The sequence below is a fragment of the Bos grunniens genome, chromosome 26 (genome assembly GCF_055505025.1).
Source record: "Bos grunniens cultivar Pamir isolate PY7600 chromosome 26, Bosgru_T2T1.0, whole genome shotgun sequence".
Taxonomy (NCBI): Eukaryota; Metazoa; Chordata; class Mammalia; order Artiodactyla; family Bovidae; genus Bos; species Bos grunniens.
Window position 1 is genome coordinate 10,768,555 of NC_141190.1, and position 26,475 is coordinate 10,795,029.

At 38.5% G+C, this 26,475-nt stretch overlaps 1 protein-coding gene across 2 annotated transcripts in view; it reads left to right on the top strand.

Moving 5' to 3' along the window:
- LIPK (lipase family member K) overlaps positions 1 to 17,082 on the top strand; it is a 40,971-nt gene extending 23,889 nt beyond the window's left edge. The window contains exons 3-10 of one of the 2 annotated variants that reach the window (XM_086378432.1): positions 226 to 340; positions 2,328 to 2,526; positions 5,195 to 5,304; positions 6,210 to 6,346; positions 9,661 to 9,807; positions 10,303 to 10,374; positions 12,965 to 13,036; positions 16,273 to 17,082. In XM_086378432.1, the coding sequence (XP_086234558.1) occupies positions 226 to 340; positions 2,328 to 2,526; positions 5,195 to 5,304; positions 6,210 to 6,346; positions 9,661 to 9,807; positions 10,303 to 10,374; positions 12,965 to 13,036; positions 16,273 to 16,506 (1,086 nt within the window). In that variant the 3' untranslated portion in view covers positions 16,507 to 17,082. The remainder of the gene's footprint in view (positions 1 to 225; positions 341 to 2,327; positions 2,527 to 5,194; positions 5,305 to 6,209; positions 6,347 to 9,660; positions 9,808 to 10,302; positions 10,375 to 12,964; positions 13,037 to 16,272) is intronic. The other variant, XM_086378433.1, reaches the window with a different exon arrangement.
- The last annotated feature ends 9,393 nt before the right edge of the window (positions 17,083 to 26,475 follow it).

The window sequence follows — 26,475 nt, forward strand, 5'->3', positions numbered from 1 at the left end:
TACCATGCCAAGAAAACTACCATGTATGATTACCACCTTACCTTACCAACACCTTGGCATACATCTTCCTTTTAAAACCCTCCTCAAATCATCCTGATTTTCCTGCTGTATTCTGTTCCAAAACATAGATAACAGTAGATTGTGACTTAAAGTATTATATTGCAATGTGGGTAAAAATCTAGGCATTATATCATGAAGGTATACATGTTCCTTTCCCCTTTTTAGAGCCAGATTATTTCCTACTGGGGCTATCCTTATGAAATATATGACGTTGTCACAGAAGATGGTTATATCCTCGGAACTTACAGGATTCCTCATGGAAGAGGATGTCCAAAAACAGGTAGGATTTATTTCATTATGAAAGGAATTATGCCTAAGGGGAGATTCCTGGATGTGCTGATAGCAGCAGGACAGCTGTGATTCTAAAATAGAGCCTATTCTCTTCTGTTCCTCCTTCTAGTGGAGGAAAATCATCACCATCACCTCCACTCTTCCATTTCATTTATATAATGCTGGAGTTTTTAAATCATTGCGGCATGCACTATTCAGTCTTTCCTTTTCTCCATCATTTTGCCCTCTTTCACAACAAACACGGAAACAAAAGAAAATGTGGTCTTATTCTAGGAATACTCACTTTCCAGCTTAAAAACCAGAACTCTAGGGTCATGTTGATGCTTTCTCCCCTCACTTTCTATATCCAGCCAATCACCAAGACCTACCAATTTTGCCTTCTAAATGTCTCTCTAATCTGAAAACTCTCAGTTTCAATCAAGTCCAGGCTTAGACACCATTATCGTTGACAATATCAGTTATCTTTTAAGCTACTGCAATAGCTTTCTAACTGCTTTTATTCCATTTGTAATTAGTTCTGTACACAAGTCATTTGGATTTTATTTTTTACAGTAAACCTGACCCTATTAGTTCTATACTTGATTGTAATTAAAGAGCTATTCCTAGCTCCCTACAATACAGGTTAGTATCTGAGAGAAGACAGGATCCACTTGGCAAGAATTGTTTGCTTCTTTTCTCATTTCTTAGCGCCTTTTATTCTTTGGAGCTTTGTTTAAACAAACTTTTCAATATTAGAAGGGTTATTTGTCAGAAGATTAAAAAAAAAAAATGTACGCAATCTAGATGGAACAGTGTTGCTCACTTTATAGAACTGACCATTCCCTAAAATAACTCCATTACCTTTGGAAATACTCGTGAGAACTTTTCTTGCCCAAACTTTTACCTTGTCAGTTCTGCCAGGTAGATGCCAAAAAGCATGGAAGGAAAGCTGTCTCTACAATGAGAAGCTGCCTGAAGGCTCAGATTAGAGATGAGCTATGGGTTGTGACTGCACTTTGGTGGTATTTTAGCAGAATTAGTAACACCTCTTCCTTCTGTCTTTTTCTCAAAAGGCGGATTAATGGATATAGATTTTGGTCCTTGCTTCCAGATAGTTGAGGCTCTCTGAGACTCCAGTCTCGCCTACTCAATCTCAGGAAGCTGGTTGAGCCCCAAAGGGGACCTGTGGGAAAGCCTTGTGGTACCAACACAGCATCATAAACCATTTATAAAAGACAGAAATATCCAAGTCACTTCTCTTGCTCTTCTCGATGTTTTCAGCACCACTTCCCCATTTCCTTCTTCTTTTCTCTTTCTTTAGTCAGATTGTTCCAATTCTACATTTTGAGCAGAATTTTTATATCAAATGAAGAATTTTACCTTGTGCACATTTCACTTAAGACCTTGCACTTCACCTCTGACAATGCAAATTAACTAGCACAGTACCTGGCATTCAGTGAAATAGTCAACAAATGGCATTTTTATTGTCTTTGTTCTTATTTGGAAAAATACTAGCTTTGTAATCAGATGCTTTTTGAGAAATAAAATGTCATTAATGTGAATAATTATAGAGCAGGTAATTATTGTGGCTGAACAAAATTATGTGTATTTTAATTCTAATTTAATTCTTATAACTACACCATAAGATAGCATTTTTTATTATCCCCCATTACAAAATAAGTTAACTAAGGCACAAAGAGGTTGATACATAGCAGAAGAAATTTTTGAAGCAGGGCACTCTGACTCCAATAGCTATTTAACAATTCAATGCATTGGACATAATCCCAGTTTTACAGAGAGAAAAACAAGACATGGAGAAGATAAATAACTTAACCAGCTTCAGAAGTAGTTCAAAATCCTAAAACCTAGACTTGCCTGGAGGTGTCAAATTTCCTTTCTTAACCTTTCTTTTGTATTACAGGGAGTCAGAAGAGAGAATTTTCTTGTAGGCACCAAGGAAGTTCAGATAAAAAATTCTCATTGTCTGTGTTTTGCAGCTCCAAAGCCTGTTGTGTATTTGCAACATGGCTTAGTTGCATCTGCCAGTAATTGGATTTGCAATCTGCCCAACAACAGCTTGGCTTTCCTTCTGGCAGATGTTGGTTATGATGTGTGGCTGGGGAATAGCCGGGGAAATACTTGGTCCAGAAAACACCTGAAATTTTCACCCAAATCACCAGAATACTGGGCCTTCAGGTAAGAAGAACACTACTAATGACTAAAGTGTGTACCTTGCTCTTTTATATAGATAACTACCTACCGGGGTCCAGCCCCGGTTGGATCTAGGGATTTCCTCTGGAGAACGGCATTGGTGATTAGAATAGCAAAGCAGAGAGATTAGAGGCTCATTATAACTGGTTTATGCGGAAAATCAATATAACCTGTGACATCAGGTTTGCTCTGACCATGGAGGCCGCAGGCGCCCTCTCGAATCGCTGAAGGTGCCCCCACCTTAGGCACCTTCTCGAGTGGGTCTTAGAAGCCCAGGCAAGTAAGTGGTCCCAGAGGACCCCCACGCTCCAATTAAATGTCATGAAGGAAGAACAGAAAAGAAAAGGAGAGAAAAAGAAACAAGAAAGAACGACACGGGGAGACCAAGCTTTGAGCAAGGCTCATAGCTTTATTTTCAAAGGGAGCTTATATACCTTAAGTTGTGCATAGAGGATAATAGGGGGTGTGAAATCGTGCAAAGTCAGCAGTCTTTGATCCTTATTGAGACCAGGCTTTCTTTTCCGCAAACTTATCATATACAAATGGTTTAGGTGATTTACATCATCTTCTGGCCAGAAGGCCTGTTAACATTTTATGACTCTGATAAAGGTTTGTCAACCATAAGACTTATTTTCTCTAAGAGTAATTATTTTAAAGTTTGGCGCCATCCTCCGAAGGTGTTAGATAAAGTTGCATTTCTATAGGACAGAGGTGCAGTGGGTTTACAACAAGGAAAGAATTTATTACCTTAAGGGTCTAAAGTTGTTAGCACCAAGGCCACTACTTATTTTTTCTATGTACCAACTATATTAATTAATACACTTCCAAGTATACAATACAGGGGATGTGGAAACTTGGTAGCAAGTATTGGCTCAACAATGAAATCTTCTACTAGTTCTAACAATTTCTAACTCTCCGAGAGGCTCTATACTATTTGAATATCTTAAGCTTCCAATGCCTCTCATGGTTGGGAGACTGTAAACAATCGTATGTGTAGCTGTAGGAGTCCAGGTAAACCTGTCAGGCAAATTAGAGAGCCATCTGAGGGGTTTGGATTGAAACACTCCTATTATGCCCAGGAGGCTAATTAGCTAGAGCTGTAAGTTGATTTCCTTCAAAGAAAAGGTGGTCGGGGATAGCCCCCCGTGACTGTCAGAAGAGTTGGTGAAAGTTATGAAGCAGTAAAACAGGCAGACTCTGGTTTTGGGGTAGATGCTCAGGCAGGCCCAGAGGGGCACCCCTTGAGTTCTGGCTTGCCTTGCCCACCAGAACTCGCCCACACGACCTTGTCATGGGTGGGGACTCCCGTGCTGACTCCCGGCAACTACCCTTTTGAATTTTCCCTTTTTGTCCAACTGCACGTTGTGGAATCCACAAGATGGAAATAAACATACCTTCTTCTACCCAGGTTTTCTTCACAAGCTCGAAAGAAATGCCATTATTATTGCACTGATAGTTGTTTTAAACACTCCACTTGGCCTGTGTGTATGTAAAGTATATAAGAAAGAAAAAAAATCAAAATGCAAATTCCAGGACTATCACATTGTCAATGCGCAGTCCAGAAATTTACATGGTATGCATAATGAAGAGGAATAATGACACTGATCAAGACATGGGAACAGAGACAATGTTCTGGTTGAAAATCCTGAGAACCAGACATTCGTGTTAAGTCAAAATGAGCCAAGCACTTGAGCAGAGATGACACTCCAGTGTTTATTCACCGAGGAGTGAAGGAACTCTGTCCTCCATAGACTGAGGGTGCTGAAATCTCTCCATGCAGCCAACCTGCCAGCAGCAGTCCCTGGGGGTGCTGTCTGCCTTAGAAGTCAGGCCAGCTGAGTCACAGAAGCAAACCTGGCATTTGTAGAGAAGCTGAGAACCATGCCTTGAAGGTCACTGATGTTGCTTGTTCCTTGACCTCACTCCCGCCTTATTCCTGGAAGCCGTTTGTCAATCCCTAAGTCCACATCCCAATCCAGTTGTGTCACGGCACCATTGCAAACAGCATCACAATTCCCAGGATGAATGTTCTCCTGACCACACGCAGAAGAGAAAGCCCCTGAGGCCTCTTCCCTGAAATGTTGATTCAGTCTGTCTGGGCTGAGGTCTGCAAGTCTCTTCACTTTTTCTGTTTGTAAAATAAGTATCCCAGGTAATTTTTCTTTCCAAAGGAGTTTGGTAAATCTGCTATAGAATTCAGTGAAAAGCCTCTGTAGATTGGGTAAAAAAGCCCCCGATGCTGGGAAAGATCAAAGGCAAAAGGAGAAGGGGGCAGCAGAGGATGAGATGGTTAGATAGCATCACTAACTCAATGGACAGAAATCTGAGCAAACTCTGGGAGACAGTAGAGAACAGAGGGGCCTGACATGCTGTAGACCAAGGGGTCACAAAGACATGACTTAGCGACCAAACAACTGCAACAACTCTGTAGGATTTGTAAGTCAGATTTTTCAGTTTCTTAACACAAAGTTACTCTTGGATCAAGACGAGATCCTCAGAAGATGCCTGACATCATATATTGATTCTAGTCTTATATTTAACAAAAGCTAAGCATCTAGATTTGCAACACGTATTTTTAAGTATTACAAGCCTAACAATGAGATGGATTTTTTTCTAATGCCGTTTTGTTTTGCTTTGTTTTTTCCTTTGGCAGTTTGGATGAGATGGCTAAATATGACCTTCCAGCCACAATCAATTTTATCATAGAGAAAACCAGACAAGAGCAACTCTACTACGTGGGCCACTCCCAAGGCACCACCATTGGTGTGTTTGGGGCAGATGTGATCTGAGGGTGTCAGGAGATTTTCTTCATTCTCATGAAAGGGGTCAGAATTTCTTCCCTCTGTGCAGTCTCTAGCTTGGGAAATTTGAGTTGGAAAAACATCACGTCTGGCTGTCTTTCTGAAGAGTAAATAAAGTGAGGATGACTAAGGGATTTTCCTGCCCCCTCAGGACTAAATTTGGAGATTAATGGATAAGACTGTAAGAAAGTCAATTATTTATTTCTTCATTTGTGTACTCAACAAACACGTGCCAGACACTGGGTTAGATAACAGGAAATCAAAGATAAATATGGTATACATCTTTCCCTTGAAGAGCTCACAGTCTAGTAAGGGAAACTAAAAAGAAAGCAGAAAATTACAAATTTCAGTGATCACATGCCACAATCAATGTGACTTTGAGTTAGGTCCCAGTGGGTGCTAGGGTAGGCTAGATGTGGATGGGCCACATTGGCAGTTCCACAAGGCTCTCCATTCTCTTCTCTGTTGTCTTTTCAGCTGGAGACCTTGACAATGCTAACAGCATTTACACCAGACATTTGAGAGCATTATCATCCATATTTATAAATGGCTGAACTTACAAATCCTTTCTAATGGTGATAATGCCATTAGAAACTCTACTATATATAAAATCTAACCTTTGAAAGAATTTGAATCCTTTCTGTAATATTCTCTGTAAGTAGATTTGCATCCTTCAGAAACAGGAAACTCACTTTATTCTTAATTAGCCAGTTTCATCTTTGGAAATTTAAAAATCCTTGCCCCCAGATTATGCTTACTCTGAGTGTCTTTATGTTCTTTTTTAATATATCTGCTTTTACTATCACTTAAAGTGAGTTAAGTAAGAATTGTTCTAAATCCATGAATTAGTATTTTCTTTCCTTTCAGCTTTCATAGCATTCTCCACTAATCCAGAGCTGGCTAAAAGGATTAAGATATTTTTTGCATTGGCTCCAGTCACCACCTTGAAATACACCCAAAGTCCTATGAAAAAATTAACAAATCTTTCCAGAAAAGCAGTCAAGGTATGTGACAACTTTTCCCCAGGTTTCAGTCTGTAGTAACTAAAACTAGCTCTATGTCTACTGATTTCAAGAAAAGACAACTTGAGACATAAAGTTTTACCAAGTGGACCAGTGGTAAAGAGCCCGCCTACAATGCTGAAGACTCAGGTTCGATCCCTAGGTCAGGAAGATCCTCTGAAGAAGGAAATGGCTAACCCCACCAGTATTCTTGCCTGGAGAATTCCATGGACAGAGGAGCCCAGCAGGCTACAGTCCTTGGGGTCACACAGAGTCTGACACAACTGAGCATCTAGAAAGAATAAAATAGATGCTTGAGGTACACATGTAGGTTTACTGATGATGTACAATTTTGCCAATTGAGTTCAAGATGCTCACTCTGTTACCATTCTACTCTACCGTCTTCATTTTTTATTTAGAGGCTGCTCTCTCACGTGATTCCTCAATCACAGATATAGCAAAAGCTGATTTGATTGATGGGCTGATTAATTGGTTTAATTTGTTGTTGTTCAGTTGCTCGATCATGTTCAACTCTTTGCGAACCCGTGGACTGCAGTATGCCAGGCTTCCCTGTTCTTCACCATCTTCTGGAGTTTTCTCAAACCATGTCCATTGAGTCAGTGATGCCATCCAATCATCTCATCCTCTGTCATCCCTTTTTCCTCCTGCCCTCAATCTTCCCCAGCATCAGGGTCTTTTCTAATGAATCAGCTCTTCACATCAGGTGGCCAAAGTATTGGAGCTTCAGCTTCAGCATCAGTCCTTCCAATGAATATTCAGGGTTTATTTCCTTTAGATTTGATCTCCTTGCAGTCCAGGGGACTCTCAAGAGTCTTCTTCAGCACCATAGTTCAAAAGCATCAGTGGTTTAATTTAGTAGGTTAAATTTCTCTCCCGTGCCCCCTAGTGTATCAAGGACAGCATAATGTAGTATTTCAGACTGTATGGAGTCTGATGGCATGAATTTGAATCCTAGGTAGCTGGGTGAATTTGGTCAAGACCTTAATTCTAGGAAATATTTTATTCATATATCGAGTGAGGATAATAGTAGTCTCTACTTGTAGGGCTTCTCTGAAGATTAAGTGAGCACATATATATAAATCTTTTACACATTGTTAGCCTTTAATAAGTTCCAGCTATTGTTATTGTGGTCATGATTTCCATAGAACACTATAAGTCCAAAGTTGCCCATACTTCGTCAACTCTGTTTGTCAACTCCTCAAAACATAGGCAGTATCCTAGACCTCAGATGATTTCTGCTAGCTGCCAGCTAACTAAATGATTATTTGCTCAATGGAGAGAATTGTTCTATGTGAGTTCATGTGTTTTCCTGTTACATAGTAATATGGGCTTCTCCTGTGACAGACAGAAGGTGATTAGACTGTTTAGTGATTTCAGTGAAAGCATATGAAAGTGAAAGAATTTTTATAGAAGCCAGGAGTTCTGATTGGTGAGAGATAAGCAAATTATCCCAAGGTGATTTAATTCCATACCTATACAACCAAGAAAGACCGTAGCAGCAAAATTACGATAACAATGTGAAAAATGCTCACAGATCCCTCATAGTACATGGGCATCTTTCACCACAGATATTTCAGTCCAACCCGGTCCTACATTATCAGGCAAACAGCACCAGACTTCTTGTTAAATTATTTCAGCATTCCCACAAAGTTAAGAGATATTTTGAGACGGTAGGATCTTCACATTCTCAATTTGCACAACTCTGCTTCAGCTTTCAATATGTTTTGATCTACCTATAGTGTAGTGCAGTTCAATTCAATTTTGTAAGAAAAGATGATCTAGGAGCTGCTGTTTCAAAAGCATGGCACCAGGAAACAGCTATGCCTATAAAGCTACTTTTCAGCCAATCGGCATGACTGAAAATTGGGGTACATGTGTGAATGGTGGAAGACTTGACCAAGAAGAGAATAATGGACAGTTCATAGAAAGCAGCTATGTCATGTTAAAGAGTTTTGTTCTGTTGGTGATGGGAAGTCACTGAAGAATGTTGAACAGAGAAATGGATTGATCAGTTTTGTAGTTTTAGAAATATTACCCATAAGATGCTTTAACTCCAATAGAGAAACTACCACATGTGACTAACTCACTAATTCCTAATAGAAATTCCCGCAAAATCATGATAGATCAAAGACACTGACAGACAAACTCAGAGAAAATGTTTCTACTCATCGGAATCACAGAAGACTTCCTGGATGGCATTTCTGAGTTTGGGCTAAACGACAAGATTTCAATTTACAATGTCTTGTAAAAAGTCTTTCCAAACTAAGAGGGAAGTCTGAGTACCATTGAAGGGGTGAAGCACAAGCCATGGGAAATCACATGTAATTGACTTCATTTAGCTTTAAATTTGTGAAAGCCATGAGAAATAATATTGGAAATGTATGAATAGATTCTGTAGGAAATGTAGGAATATTGGAAATGTGGGTTTAAATGCCAAGTTAAGAAGCTTGGGTTATATTAGATATATGGTGGGTGATCATGGAAGGTATTTACACAAAGGAATGGCATGCATAACGCTGTTTTTTGAAAAATTCTCTTGGGGACCAAATGGAAGTGAATGAGAGTAAAAGATATAAGAAGGGCAAAAGATGAAGGAATGATTATAGAAATTATTGTTACACTTCAGTTGAGAAACCGAGCCAGGGTTGTGCAAAAAGAAGACAAAATTTATAGGATTTGACAATGAAATGATAGGCATGGTATCAACTTTTAGAGAGTTAAGATTTTTGTTTTTGTTTTTGTTTTCTCTTTTCCTCTCCTATTAGCCAAACGTTGGTCTTCCGGTTTTTCTCATCAATAGTTGCTTTGTAAATAGTTCTAATTTTAGAGTGCCTGTGGGGAAGATGAGCTTAGGGTCTTCCTACTCTACCACCTTGCCTACTTTGCACTAGATGTATTTTAAATGTGATTTATTATCTACACAGAAATTATTAGTGCACATTTATTTTCTATTTTCTAGTTGAGGAAATCCAGAATAATAGAAAACTAAATATGAGACAGAGTTTAGAATCAAACCAAGATATCACTGACCCCAAAGCCTTACCAATTTCCTATGGAGACTAGTATTTTAGGGGAATGCTCCAAAAAACACTTCAACTAAAGGATCTTGGAAGAAAAAGCTTCAAGAGGTGAGTTGGGAGGACTATAAAGACAAAATTTAATGGGCTTTTTGGTTTCACTGAGGACTAGTACCGAGCGGATGTCACCCATGTCCAGTGCTTGACTGATTTACCACTCATTTTCCACTTGACATTTACATCCATGAAAGTTGATGATGTCTTAAATCGATCTTGCAGGTATTATTCGGTGACAAGATGTTCTCTCCTCACACATTTTTTGAACAATTCATTGCCACCAAGGTATGCAACCGGAAGATATTTCGTCGTATTTGCAGCAACTTTATATTTACTTTGAGCGGATTTGATCCAAAAAACTTAAACATGGTACGTGTAAGTAGTCAGATCCAGGAAAGCAATTGTTTTGTTGGACAGAGATAAGGAGAGTTCATTCTTAATTGCATGGAAACCACATTTCAAAGGTTTTTTGTCTCCTGGAATGCAACTAGCATGTTCTTGGCTTCCAACCCAAGCTGAGAGTTCATCTGCTTGAGTAGGAGGATTTGAGGCTTCATTAACTATCTCTTGACTATATTCTTGGACCTGGAAAGAAAAAGCGCATTGCCTTTTGTCTTTGACCACAGGATGTCCTCTTTGGGCTTTACACAGATACTGCCCTAGGCAGGAGAATAGAGGTGAGGGAAGAGAAAATTCTTAAAGATGGGCTTCTTTGCTTAGTTTGTCTTCAGAGGATGTGGTACATATTTGTTCTGAGAGAGAGAGATTGGGTCAGGTGAGAGAGGGAAAGAAAATACTCAAATTCACTTGTGGTGTGATTTCATGATTAGCCTTCAGGTAAGAAATAATCTTTTTACTTTGCAGAGTCGCTTAGATGTTTATTTTGCACAGAGCTCCGCCGGAACATCTGTTCAGACCATGCTTCACTGGGCCCAGGTATGTACTCCCACTTCCTGATGTAACACACACGTATCTCTGCAAGATCCTCGAGCAGCACGTCTGGAGAGCTCACCCTGTGGGTTATACCAGTGCCAGGTAGATGTTTCCGGAATCAGATCAACTCATGTTGATTTGTTTTCCTCTCATCTATTCTCCAGGTCCTCTGCGTATTCCTAGATATTCTGACCGAATTCTGATCTTCAGATTACTCCTAATTGTCTTATCTAGGAAAAGTTTGTGTTTCTTCTTTCGGGAAATCATTCACTCTAACAGAGCTATACATAACATGATAAATGCTATTCTAGAAAGATCTTTTTACCCTCCAACTGGGATATGGGCGATTTCAGAGTGTGGAAATACTGCTTAATTTAGAGGAAATTAAATGTTAGAGAGGGTTTAAAGTGGATTAAGGGTTTCTGTTTTTACTCTCCATTTAAGTTTTTTTTGTGTGTTACTATATTTCTCAGTATTTGGCAAGCTCAGCGATGTCAAATTCAGTTGGTATAGCTTTCTAAGCCACGTAGGTCTGAGTGTGTGTATGTGTGTGTGCACATGTACAAGTGGGGGAGGTTTAATATTTAATATTTAATTAAATATCTTAACTTTAAAATACTTTAGAAAGTTGAATAAGAATCTGAAATCCCTAGGAATCTGAATTTTAACCTACACCCTGATAAATTTCTCCCATGCTTTAAAGTAGACAATCACTGCTATAGATAGTCTTAAATACTAGTTGAAGATTTCTGAAATTCTTTGAAGAGTTCCACCCTCAAGAGATAAGCGTTCAAGTTCCAAAAGGAAGACAGATATTCCAGATTTAGGGCTTCTTACTGGTGAGGAGACAGGTAGACTCTGAAAGGCGTAGTTTTCCAGATAATACAACTTCGATTCCATATTCATTGAGCACTTACAATGTGTTCTTATTGTCCAGATATATATATCTCATTGTCTGTTATGAATTCTCCTAACAATCTTTCAATGAAGCCATTGATATTCCCCACTCTAAAAATGTCATAGCCAATCCTTACCCCTCACAGTTGACTCTTCTTAAAGCTATCTCTTCTCCTTTGATAGAAAGTTCTCTTGAGAATAGAAATAAGTGAGTGGGGTGGGGAGATAAAATATTTGGTTATAAGTTACATAGACAGCTAAAGCAAGGATGAAGATAATGACATGATGGTAACAATATCAATAAAAAGAGTGATTTCTTGACCGTTCCTAGGTGCCACATGCTTTGCGTACATTGAAGAATGCTATTGTCATTTCCATTGCACAGATGAGAAAACAGGTTTAGAGAAGATGCATATACAGCCTGGATCACAGATTTAATAATCCATTAAGCCTGGATTGAAACTAGGTCTGTTTGATGCTAGAACCCAAGTTCCTAACTATTTGGTACATTCTATTGCCTCTCATTGCTGAAAACCTACAGAATTTCAACCACAGCAGACTACCGCCTCTGTGAATATAAATCACAATGGGAAACATTTCAAACAAAAAAATTAAGTCAGTTCATGTGAAAAAAATCAAGTTAAAGGGAAAAAAACCTTTGGAGTAGTCTGAAAATAATTTAATGAAGTGCTTGAGGTAAATGTAAAAATTATGCCTCTTCAATCCAAATGGGTGACAAATAACCAGAAAAAGGAACCCCTAGAAGTGTTAATATTTCTATATTAATATCTGAAGTCTAAAATTTAAAATAAGAAAAGGGCACACACAGGGTCTCAGACACTCAGCCTATAGCCATGTTACTGATGACATGGCAGGCTGTTTGGCCATATAGACAGGAGACAGACAGACACTATCCCTCAGAAAGCCTTGAAGATGTACTTTGAGTGAGCATTCCTTTCAAAGGTAGCAAAAATGTTTAAGATTAAGGAATATACTCATAATATCCTAGACCGTCTGATAAGATAACAAAGTATAAAGTGTAATAATAGTAGCAGTCATTTTTTAATGTATAGCTAGTGCCTTTTAAAAAATATTAAAACTCTTGAAGCCAAGATGTTTAAGAATCAATGTATCATCTTTAAAAACATGTCTATGTACACAGCATAAAATTTATTTAAAGGCATCACTGCTAAAAGATTTTCATTGGAAAAGTATGCTGCTAAGTCACATTAGTCGTGTCCGACTCTGTGTGACCCCATAGACGGCAGCCCACCAGGCTCCCCCGTCCCTGGGATTCTCTAGGCAAGAACACTGGAGTGGGTTGCCATTTCCTTCTCCAATGCATGAAAGTGAAAAGTGAAAGGGAAGTCCCTCAGTCGTGTCCGACTCTTAGCGACCCCATGGACTACCTACCAGGCTCCTCCGTCCATGGGATTTCCCAGGCAAGAGTGCTGGAGTGGGATGCCATTGCCTTCTCCCTGGAAAAGTATAAAAGGGAAGAAAAGATAGTTCCATGAATTTGTATCAATTTTTATCATTTCTATTATTTCACTTATTAAACTTTGACTTTTAGCTCATGTGCTAAAGCGTGGGATATTATGTCAATCCTTTTTGTGTATTTTTTGCTTACTGTCTTTACATGTATGTTGTTTTTGTATATCATTTTAACATGTTTATTATTTGTATTTTTTTATAGGCTGTTAATTCTGGTCGGTTCCAAGCTTTTGATTGGGGAAACCCTGATCAGAACATGAAGCACTTCCACCAGGTACAATAACAATAATCACCAATTGCATACTGCAAATGAAATTTGTAAAAATAGTATCTACTCATCAAACACCTACTCACTATGCTCCATTCACTATGCCAGATACTTTGTATAGATCAGATGCTATTTGGGGGGATCTTACCACTTGCCATATCATTGTTTTTGATTCTTAGCATGACCTCCCCAGATAAGTATTAGGTTAGGTAAATTGTCTCTATTTTTCCAGAAGCTCAGAGAGGTTAGGTGAATTGTCAGAAATTACTTAGCTAATAAAGAACCAGAATACCACCCAGGGTTCCTGGGTCAAAAGTCCTTTCTTCTGTTACACTTACTCCTTCTCAAAAAAATAGAAACTCTCAGCACTTAAGACCATATTTTTAAAGAAAGAATTAAAGATGCGCAATTTTATTTCTAAAGCGTATTCTCTGGCTTCTTATCCATCCTTCATAAATGAACCTGATAAAATGAACTAACATTATCCTAATAAGTTTTTGGATGTCATTTACTGCTCATTCAAAAACAATTATGAATTATTAAAGGTATTCCAGACAGGATTATCACCTTTAGAAAAAAACAATGCTATTTGCCAGATAATGATATGTCCATGTATATCTTGACATTATATATGAAAACTTTCCTTTGTGAAAAAATTTCATATTAAAGTGAATAGGCATTGTTGTTAATTTTTCCAGTATTTAAGGAAATCCAATGATGGCTTTAGCTTCTGGCTAATAGACTGAGCTCAAATTAAACAAGTAGGCAACAAAGATACATGGATTTTTTTCAAATCCGGCATGTGGAAATCTGGAGTTTTTTTAAAGCAATTTCACTGTTACCATAATAACTATGATAGTGAAAATGCATAACTTCAAGTAGTGTGAAAAATCTGATTTTCTCCTAAACTGCTATAGTTGTATGTGTGTGGAGAGGTGTGTGCCCACACACACAAACTCACACACTGTGTCAGAGTGCTATTTACTCTTGTGATTAACAACTCCTTGTACTAGCAAGAGTATGTAGCTGCTTTAGGAAAAGCTTTTTAGATGATGACCTTACCCTATAAGACTCAAATACCTACTTGGATAAAAGCTGAATTACAGGTATTAACTCCATCATTGTGCTCGCAGATTCTATCAAAATACATGGCGGTTCAGGTTCAATTATGGATCTTTTGCTTGGAACTTTAGGGAGGAAAAGAAAACTTAAACTGTAAACAATATATAAGTTTTTTTTTTAATTTTATTTTATTTTTAAACTTTACAAATTGTATTAGTTTTGCCAAATATCAAAATGAATCCGCCACAGGTATACATGTGTTCCCCATCCTGAACCCTCCTCCCTCCTCCCTCCCCATACCATCCCTCTGGGTCGTCCCAGTGTACTAGCCCCAAGCATCCAGTATCGTGCATCGAACCTGGACTGGCAACTCGTTTCTTACATGATATTTTACATGTTTCAATGCCATTCTCCCAAATCTTCCCACCCTCTCCCTCTCCCACAGAGTCCATAAGACTGTTCTATACATCAGTGTCTCTAAACACCAATACAGTATACTAACGCATATATATGGAATTTAGAAAGATGGTAACAATAACCGGGTGTACGAGACAGCAAAAGAGACACTGATGTATAAGTTTTAACAATTAATAACCTTTGTCACAACTATAAGTAATATCATCATAAGTTAGACAGGTGTAATTACCAATATAATCACCAAACCTGTATTACTTAAAAAAAAAGTGAAAAAAGAAAAATTCTGAGCCAAAAGCCACCACATTTCATTTGTATCCTGATCTGGATGTTCATTTTTGTTTTGACATCTTCTGGGCTTCCCAGCTCTTTCTGAGTAGGGTATTAAATTACTGCAGTAAATGTATTCTGATTTCAGGAGCTCCTCAGACCCACTTGTGCCTTAAAGCTTGCTAATATTCTTGCTTCCGCTGTGCTGTGTTGCTTTTCTATTCTTTATCTCGCTCTATCCTTGCATTTGAATATTTATACCTTGTATTATTTTACTGAGAACACTACCAAGTCAGGAAAAGCAAGCGTCTTCTTTCATCAATTGCACTTGGCATTGAGTGCACCAGGCTGTCCTTAGCCCACCATTCCCTTGCATGCAGTACTCATTAGTGCTAATCTTCACTGATTTCCTTCTTTGCCCTTAACATTGTCTTTTCATGGCTACACATTCCTATTTACCGCTTGCTTCTAAGCCCAGATCCAAGGTCTCCCAGTATTACAAGGGACTTACACTTAAGATATTTGCTAATGCAAAGACCCATCTGATGGTGACATGTGGAATGGCTACACCAACGCTCTGCCTGAGGATCACTCATGGTGCAGTTACCGAGTCAGGGGTCTCCCCAAGCACATTTCTAGTCTTAGAAACCTCTTCCTGGCCAAAGTTAGTGTTTTCTAAGGATTTATAAGTTGGTCTATGTAACCTTTTCTTCTTAGTCTTTCTGCTGAAATTACCTATGGTGCATTAATCGCCTTTGGCTACTATAAAAAAATCCCATAGACTGAGTGGCTTAAACAACAGAAATATGTTTTTAACAGTCCTGGAAGCTGGAAGTCTGAGAGCAGGGGTGCCAGCATGGTCAGGTTCTAGTGAGGGCTTTCTTACTGGATTACAGACAGCCACCTTCTCCATGCATGTCCACATAGCCTTTCCTCTTTGTGTCTGGTTGCAGAAAGAGGTCTCTCTCTCTCTCTCTTTATCACTTCCCCTTCTATAAGGCCACCAATCCTGTTGGATTAGGATCCAAATCTTATGACCTCATTTAACCTTAATTACTTCCTAAAAGTCTTTTCTCTAAATACAATCACCTTGGGTTAAGGTTTCAACATATGAATTTGCGGGGAACATAATTTAGTTCATAGAATATGTAGGTCTTTACAATGCAAGTAGTAAAAATCACTCTATTTTACATTTTATAAAAATATGGTTTGGTTTTACTGAAATAAGAAGTATAATGATAAACTCACAATAGCCAGGAATATACACAATCATCAGGCTCTCTCTTTCTCCCTGTCACTCTCTCTCAATTCTGCTTGCATATGCTGCTTGCGTTTTCAGACTATTTCTAAGATAGTAGTACAATGGTGAATGTATGTACATAATATACAGTAACATTTAGAACATACAGAACTTGCTTAACAACTGATGATTGATGTTCCTTCTATAATATGATTTTCTGTGAAAACTATTTTTCTCTCTCTTCAATTTTATTTAGCTTACACCTCCTCTATACAACGTTTCTAATATGGAAGTTCCAACAGCAGTGTGGAGTGGTGGACAGGACTACGTGGCTGATCTCAAAGATGTTGAGAATTTACTCCCTACAATTCCCAAGCTCATTTATTACAAGTCAATTCCACACTACAATCATGTGGATTTTTACCTTGGACAGGATGCACCCCTTGAAATTTACCAAGACCTAATTAGAATGATGGAGGAATGGTTGTAAAATTAAATACACTTTCCTTTCTCTAAGGAAGTGGATTTTAGTCATGAGAATGCGGTACACCGACTCTAAGGTAACCCCTCCAATAATCTGTGGTCCACCCAGGAACCACAAATTTATGTAATCCTTTCTCGTCGAGTGCGGGAGGGACCTGAGACTTGCTTCTAGACAGGAGAATTGGCAAAGGTGATGGGATGTCATCCCCTAATTGCAGTCTACTATATAAGAATCCATTTTAGCAAACTGGAGCAAGAGATTCTCCTTGTTGGCTTAATAAGGCAAACAAATGTGGGAAGGAACCGTGTGTGGCTTCTAGGATCTGCAGGTGGCCTCCAGCTGATAACTTGCAAAGAATTGGGACTCTCAGTCATATATGAGAAAATGAATTCTGCCAAAACCTGAATGAGCTTGGGAGGCCACTGTTTGCTAGTTCGGCCTCTTGTTGAGAAAACGGTCTGTCTAACACCTGGATTGCAGCTTGAGAACCAGTGAGACCTGGAGCAGAGGACTTAACTATCCCATACCTGAACTACTGACCCACAGAAAGTGAGATAATAAATACTGTTTTAAATCACTAAATTTGTGGTCATTTGCTATCAGCAGTGGCAAACTACTACTGTTATTATTAATAATGAATTATTATTATTACCATTATCATTATTTTTTTCTTCAGTTAAACGCTCGAGAAATCCTGTTTCTTATTTCATTATTTTTCTCTGTCTTATTTTTCTTCTCATGATGAACTGAGTTGAATATTTCTTGTTATGCAGATCTGCTAGCAATTCATTCTCGCAGTGTGATACCACATTCTCTTGTGGTAAGGACACTTAACGTAAGATTTACCCTCTTACTATGTTTTTAAGTGTATTTTTAAGTGGGTCACCTACCCAGGGGTGTGGGTTTTGATTATACCACGTCTTCACTCCTCTTTCCTGTCTTGTTGTTCCTTTTTTTATATCTTTCAGTTCAGTTCAGTTCAGTCGCTCAACTGTGTCCAACTCTTTGTGACCCCATGTATTTTCTGGTAGTGTTCAGATCATTCTCATCGATAGCTGCTTTGTAAATAGTTGTAATTTTGATGTGCGCATAGGAGGAGAGGAGCTCAGTTCTCCCTACTCTGCTATCTTGATCACTTTCCCTACACCATTTTTTTAAATCTGTTTATTTTGCATTGGAGTATAACCAATTAACAGTGTTGTGACAATTTCAGGTGAACAGCAAAGGGACTCAGCCATACATATACATGTATCGCTTCTCCCCCAGACTCCCCTCATATCCCAGCTACCACATAACATTGACCAGAGCTCCCTGTGCTATACAATATGTCCTTGTTGGTTATCCATTTTAATTATAGCAGTGGGTACACAACATTACATCTCTTAATCAGGTAGGATTTTCTTGTTTTTATTCCTACATCTTAAAAAAATATTCTATCTTAATTTATAATTTATTTTCAGGAGCCTCAAGGTACATCACCAGCATTCTCATCAGTCATATCAATTTAATATTTTTGGTTTGAATTACATGTTCAGGAATCTGAACTAACAACTTCCAGAGGGGAGAACATTTTAATATGGAACCATTATTCAGTTCCACTATAAAGCTTCTGTGCATAGGGCTTGGGGAGTCAGAGTCTCCTTGGTGACATCAAGTCTTTGTAATCCTTACCAGTTATTAATATAAAAATTTTACCGTGCACCTCTTGTGGTTTCTTGGTGGCTCAGTTGATGAAGAATCTTCCTGCAATGCAGGAGCCCTGGATTTGATCCCTGGGTTAGGAAGATCCCCTGAAGAAGAGAACAGCTACCCACTCCAGTATTTTGGCCTGGAAAATTGCATGGACTGTACAGTCCATGGGGCCACAAAGAGTTGGACATGACTGAGAGGTTTTCACACACACACACACACACACACACACAATATTTATTTAGCACTTGCTAGCTTATTTGGCATTTATAAAAGGCATAGCCAAAGATGTCTATTCCTGTCCCTGTTTCTGTGATCCAGTACTATGCTTATCTTATTTTAAGGAAGACCATTGATGCTCAGAAGACTTAAATACTAACTCAGACAAATATTTAAGAATAACAGTCAAATCTGGATCTTGAGTGCAGAGTTATTGAAATCCAAATTCTAGCTCTTGATACTTCCTGGTATTGTTCCCTAAAGATGTAGATGAGGAAATCCAATATAGATTGTCCTGGTCAGGGAAGGTCCTGCTTATTAGAGAATTTCTGAGGCTTTGTACAGTGGGTAAGGGCAGAATTTAATACACATTTTTACTTAAGAGAGAAGTCTATAAAGTAAACAGGGGGTTTCCCTGGTGCTCAGTGGTAAAAAACCTGTCTGCCAATGCAGGAGACATGGGTTCAATCCCGGATCAGGGAAGATCCTAGATGCTATGGAGCAGCTAAACCCACGCACCACAACTATTGAGCCTGTGCTCTGGAGCCCAGGAGCCACAACTACTGAAGCCTGCACACACTAGAGTTCATGCTCTGCAACAGGAGAAGCCACACCATGAGCACCAGAGAGTAGCCCCCACTCCCTGCAACTAAAGAAAAGAGCAATGAGGACACAGCATGCATTTATTTATTTAAATAAAATTTAAGATTAAACAGGGAGACTAAAGCAAAATCACCAGAGAACAGAAAGGGAGTGGCTGAACCAGAAACAAGGACAGGGTATAAGATGGGTAATAGAGCAGGAGTGTGGGTGACTAAATCAAACAGGCTACCCAGGTTCTGAGTCAAAATTAGGTTGGCAGAGAGCAAAGCCAGATCTGGCAGCCTGGTTGGTATTTATCTGCCAATGTGTTGATAGGTGTGTTCTGATAGTTTTTCCATAGTCACACTTTCAGATAGCAATCGCTTGACCCTACCCAATGTAATCTCCATGGAGACCTGTCTTGCAACACTGGAGAATTACCCAACCCTTAACATAACAATCTTCCTTTCCACATTTAGTTGAGTCAGAAATTTGGGGAAGTCACTATTTTTTGTAAGAAAAGGCCTTTCCTTCATCTTCATACCTGAGATTGCCTAAATGAGGCTGAACATTTCACACTTTCTTTCACATCTTCCAGATCCAGTCCTTTCAGTGTTGATTCCAAATATTGTGTCCTACACACCAGTGTGATGTTACATGGATACATTTGGCTCAGTGGAATGAACTAGTTCTGTTAGTCCTTCCTTTAAAGGACCTCAAGGATAATACCAGTAGTTATAAAGATCATCATAATGAAAATCATTCTCATTTCTGTACCATGTTGTGTTCTACTCAAGGTGCTTTTAGAGCTGTAATTATCTTTTTTTTTATTGATTGAGAGGTAACAAGAAATGGTTATGGATAATGCTAATGTTGGGCTTCCCCAGTGGCTAAGTGGTAAAGAATCCACCTGCAATTCTAGAGATGAAGCTTCAATTCCTGGGTCAGGAAGGAGAAGGGAATGGCAATTCACTCCAGCATTCTTGTCTTGGAAATCCCATGGACAGAGGAGCCTGGCAGGCTACAGGCCACGGTGTCACAAAAGAGTTTGACATGACTTAGCAACTAAACAACAACAACAAATACTCATGTTAGCATTAGATATTGGAAGTTCCAGAGCCAACTCCTCAATTGATTAGCCACATGACACCAAAAATATCATGTATCATTGACTCCAGCAATTTCCTTTTATACAAAATAGTGACATTCTTTCCTGCCTACACCATCTGCTGTCATGGATACCAAAGATGTATTAATACATGAAGCATATTTGTAAAGCACAGTACTTAAACATAGGCCCTGAAGTCAATTGTTTAGATTCGGTTCCTAGCCCTATTATTATCTTTATATCCATAGACAAGTTAATGAATCACTTTAATCACATTTTCCTATCTGTGAGATGGAAATATTTGTTGTCGTTTAGTCACTACATTGTGTCTGAATATTTTGGGGGGTTCCAGCCCTCTAGGATCCTCTCTATATGGGATTTCCCAGGTAAGAATACTGGAGTGGGTTGTCAATTTCTTCTCCAGGGGATCTTCCCAACCCAGAGATAGAACTCACGTCTCCTGCATTAGCAGGCAGATTCTTCACCACTGAGCCACCAGAGAAGCCTGGAGACAACACTAGTACCTTGATTATTGAGTTGTTATGAGATAATGCATTAAAAGAATTTAACACAATGCCCGTTACATAGAAAGGGATTAATAAATATTATTTATAAAATGCTGGGTGGGGCACTTCCCTGGTGGCTCACACGGTAAAGAATCTGCCTGCAGTGCAAGAGACCTGGCTTCGATCCCTGGGTCGGGAAGATCCCCTGGAGAAGGGAATGGCAAACTACTCCAGAATTCTTGCCTAGAAAATTCCATAGACAGAGAAGCCTGGTGGGGGTATAGTCCATAGTGTTGCAAAGAGTCACACACAACTGAGCGACTTTCACTCATACAAAGATAATTGATTAATATATTTAATTATGATCAAATTCCCATATGGAAAATATAAATCTTAATTTACATAGGAATTAAGTATACCAAGACATTAAATGACATTTGCAAAATCCTATTTTCCTGCCATCTTGAGACTTTGATATATTTATCTTACTAAACATTAAAAATAGAAATCATCTCTACCTATTATTTTGAAACACTTCACATTTGCCAGGTATTATACTAAGTGCTTTCTATACATTATCTTGTTGGATTCTCATAATAGTCCTGAAAATGGACTCCATGTTCTGTCCATTTTACACATCTTTATAGACATAACAGTATGTTTGTAAAATTAATAACTTGCTGAAGTAATAGACCCACTATTTGGGGGAAAAGTTATCTCAATATGGGGGCCAGTATTGTTGATTAACCATGATGCTATATTGCTTCTCACAATGCAGTATTGCCAGAATAATAGCATTTGTCAAGTAATTAATCTCCATTTATTCACACAAGCAATTAAATAGGCTCTAAGATTTTATCCAGTGCCAGACTGCCTGATACAATGGAGGGAGAAAGAGAAGAAGCATGTGCACAGAAATAAGAATTAATATTTATTTCCTACTATGCACCAAGACCAAACTAGACATATGTTATCTCATTTAGTCCTTACAATGGCTTATGAGTTAGATATTAGTATATCTGTTTTATATATGAAGAGGATAAGTAGTTGAAATAACTAGGGTACCCAAAATCAAACAGCAAATAACTAGCTGGTTACTCTAATTCTCAACAGCACTTTCCTGTGCTCTCAATGTTATGATCTAGGTGTGCCTATGTGCTGTACTTAGTTGTTTAATTCTGTCCAATTCTTTGCAACCCCATAGACTGTAACCCACCAGATTCCTCTGTCCATGGGGATTCTCCAGTCAAGAATACTGGTGTGGGTTGTCATGACCTCCTCCAGGGCATTTTCCGAGCCCAGTGATCAAACCCAGGTCTCCCACATTGCAAGCTGATTCATTATCATCTGAGCCACCAATGAAGCCCAGGTATGAATATAGTCATACATGAAAAAGGGATGATTACACAAGGCTAAAGTGTCTGAGCAGACATCCCAGAGGAGGAAATAAATGATCTAAGTTGTAAGGGAAGACTTGGGTGTCTACAGACAAAAGAAAAAGCAGAGAATGTGAAGTCTATCCATTTCTAAATGGACATGAGTGGGAAAACAGATGTCTTGTGACAGTGGTTCTGTCTGTCTCATTCATGATTGCACCCACAACTACCCAGGCACATTCAGCGATCAATAAATAGCTGTTGAATGGCTGGCCATCTCTGTCCTCTAAGCACTTGACTAAGTATTATGGAAATTGGAATACTTTCCATACATGCAATGAATACATATTTGGCTAAGACTCATTTCTCAAAAATGTCTTAGCATACTTAAATAAAAGAGCTATAGGTGTGAGGGGGAGTATTAAAGAAGATCTGAGTGTTGGCAGGGGAAGGCTGGCTGGCAGGGCACCAAAAATTTTCACAGGGAGGCACCTCTTTGGTGACTATGGCATATCAGACTGGCCAGTCTTAGCACTTGACTTGTCAGTGTCCCAGAAATGATTGCACTTACCCATGCTGAACACTTAACGCATGTTTCAGTCACGTAACTGAAACTTACAAGAAGGTGAAAAGCATAAATCAGAACATGTCTTTATAATTTACACTAAAAACTATAGTTGTCAAAAGAACTATTTCAATTTTTTGGCCACAGCAGTGCATTCTTTCCCTGTAATAAAACACATAGGAATCCCCAGTATAAAAATGTTACTTGTTTATGCAAGGGAAGAAAACACAGAGGAAGTATATGGTTTAGCAAAAATTACCACCTAAAAAATAATTCAAGTACATTGAGCCATTTTCCATAAGGAAATAACTGTAAGTACTTTACATGAATTATCTTATTTAATCTTAATAATCACCGTTTAAAATGGTATCATTATTATCCCCATTTTATAGACTAAGGAATTGAAGTTTGGAGCTATTGAGCCACTTCTCCCAACATATTACCTCTCTAACTCTGAAATCTTGACTTTGGATACCAAGCTCTTTATCTTTGTGCAATAATGTTGTATTTATTATGAACTATTGATAACTAGGCATTCAAAACATGAAGGGCAATAAGGTAGACACCATGCCTTCCCAAGTGGAACTTAAAGGCTAATGAAAAAAAATCAGATATTTTATAGCTACTTACTCACATAATTAAATCTAAATGTAACTGTAATGAATCACCAATAAGGAGTCCACTCTCATCAAAGTGGACAGGCAATTCTTTGAGGAAATGAAATTTTGGCTGAGATCTGTACATTCTGCCAGTTGTTACAGATAGGGAACTAGCTCTCAGTGGCAAGGAGATAGGCTTACTAAAGAAAGTTGAAGAAGCACAGGAGGAAAATGGGGCAAGATGAGTTTAAAGAGATGGACACTGGTTTTACGCTTTCCTTGCCACTCACTGAAGTTTGGATGCTAAGTCATTAAGGACTTTTAATTTCAAGAATGCTTAAAACAGAATCATATCTGTGATTTAAAATGATGACAAGAGTTTGCATAATGAGAACAAATGAGACAGATGCAGAAAATTTAGTTAGAAGATTGCAGTGGTCCAGCTAGTAATGAAGATAGCTTGGGCTACTCTGTGGCTATTGAATTAGCCAGAAACAAAGATATTCTCAGCTCAATATTAAGGAATCAGGGCTCTTTTAGGGACAATTTGTGTTGATACTCACAATCTCAAAGCAAAATCTCTCAAGTAAGCTGCTGTGCTATTTACACACATATATACCTATGACCATCCTAGACAGCATATTAAAAAGCAGAGACATTACTTTGCTGACAAAGGTTCATCTAGTCAAACCTATGGTTTTTCCAGTGGTCATGTATGGATGTGAGAACTGGACTATAAAGAAAGCTGAGCACTGAAGAATTAATGCTTTTGAACTGTGGTGTTGGAACAGACTCTTGAAAGTCCCTTGGACTGCAAGGAGATCAAACCAATCAATCCTAAAGGAAATCTGTCCTGAGTATTCATTGGAAGGACTGATGCTGAAGCTGAAACTCCAGTACTTTGACCACCTGATGCAAAGAACTGACTCATTGGGAAAGACCCTGATGCTGGGAAATATTGAAGGCAGAAGGAGAAGGGCACGGCAGAGGATGAGATGGTTGGATGGCATGACTGACTGGATGGACATGAGTTTAAGCGAACTCCAGGAGTTGGTGATGGACAGGGAAGCCTGGCATGCCGCAGTCCATGGGGTCGCAAAGAGTTGGACACGACTGAGCAACTGAAATGAACTGATACCTGTTGCTATTTATTCAATCAATACTCTCAGAAGAGTTAAGTCCAGGAAGCTGTCAAATCTGTAAATAAGTTTAAATAATATTATTTTGGTGACATTTTGTCTTAGGAAATGTTAAATCTTAAAAAAAAAACTTTTAAATAGTAGTTTGCATTTATTATTGGAGTAGATAGAGACAGTGTAACAAACCATTCTTCCAGATGTAGTGACCACAAGAGAACACTGTTGGATATCACACTTTTGATAAAGGACTGTAGCTAAGTATTTATGCTCACATCTTTTTTGCTGGACAGTAAGGCTCAAAGCTCATTTGGAGAGCAGAGGCCAAGCACTTGAGAAGATACGGCTGATGATTCAAATAGTAGGAAGTTTGATAGGCAGATACTCAATTCATGTCAAATATAAGGAGGGCATAGCAACCCACTCTAGTATTCTTGCCTGGAGAACTCCATGGACAGAGGAGCCTGGCAGGCTACATACAGTCCATGGGATCACAAAGAGTCGGACACAACTGAAATGACTTAGCACAGCACATGTAAGATACAAAGTTATGTATTTGGGGTGAGTACGATATGAAAAATAAAGAATCTGGTTGAAAATTTCAACAAAATAAAAGGAAAAACAAGAAAAAAGAAACATAAGCCTGAGAGTACAGAGCTGCAATCTCCAATAAATACCACTAGTCAGATGTGACTGTAAGGAAGGAAGGAAGGAAGTGAAGTCACTCCGTCGTGTCCGACTCTTTGCGACCCCATGGACTGTAGCCCACCAGGCTTCTCTGTCCATGGGATTCTCCAGGCAAGAATACTGGAGTCGGTTACCATTTCCTTCTCCAGGGGATCTTCCTGACCCAGGGATCAAACCTGGGTCTCCAGCATTGGAGGCAGACACTTTAACCTCTGAGCCACCAGGGAAGCCCCAGATGCGACTGTTCAGCCCTTTAAATGAGGTAATACTAATGGAGATGTGCTACACTATAACATAATATTCAAACTTAAAGACTTAGTGCAAAAAAAAAAGAATGGAAAATTTCTCAATAATGATATTGATTACATGTTGAAATGATAATATTTTGGATCTAATGGCTTAAAAGAAATAGAAATAAAATTAAATTTTATAAAATGATTATAAAATGAATTATAAATAAAAATTTGATGTCATCTGTTCTTTTTTTATTTTTTTATTTGTCATTTGTTCTTTATACTTTAAAACTTGTGGCTGTAAGAAAATGTAAATTGTATATGTAGTTCACATTACATTTCTACTGGACAGCACTGGTATAGAGAAAAGAATAAAGGTAAGTGTCCCCTATGAAATATGATAGAAAAATGTGAATAATTATGCATTTCTAAATTTTTTTAAATATATGGAGAAATGAGAGAATGTAGATTGTGTCAAAGACATCAGATTGTGCCATAGTGGTCACCAAACTTAAGGATAGTTTGGAGTCTGAATGGAAGAAAAACTATTGAGTAATAATTTTTTATTTTATTAGTGTGCAATGCACTTTACAGATACAGTGGACTTATTCCAGGTTAGTATAAAGCAAGATTGTTTATTCCTATGAATTTACTGGAAAAAGACAACTTTGTGCCTTTACAAGAAAATCGGTTGGAAGTCTCCAGATTCTTTAAATAAACCTCAAAGCTGAGTAAGATTATGAGAAGGCAATGATGTTGAAATCCTTCTGGGATTTAAGCTAATCTACAATCCATAAAGACCTGAGAAGTTTAACTATATTTATGCTATTTCCACAAGAAGTCATAGCAACATTTGTGCTTCCTAGAATTCGCCAATGAGTTCATTGAAATTTTGTTAAAAGGATTGTTTTTAAAATCTCAACCCATGAGAGGATCCAGACAAATCTACACACCTCTGCCACTGCCACACACACCTTTGCCCGCTGTCACTGAAGGCAAAGTATGGTTGTCTTTTTCATCAAAGAGACTGAATGAGTGTGGACTGGGACTTAAGCTTTCCACCTACTCCAACAAGCTGAGTGTTTCCTTTCACTCTACATTTGTTTAATTGGCTCAAATGGAACAGATCTTAGGATCTGGACAAATATGAACATTCGTGTTTTTGAAAGGATTTGGGAATGAGTCCAGACTAATAGAACTGGAACTACTTTATCCTGGGCAGCAACTTAACCATTCTTCCCACTGGGAAAAGAAAGAGATTCAATTACTGCTAGG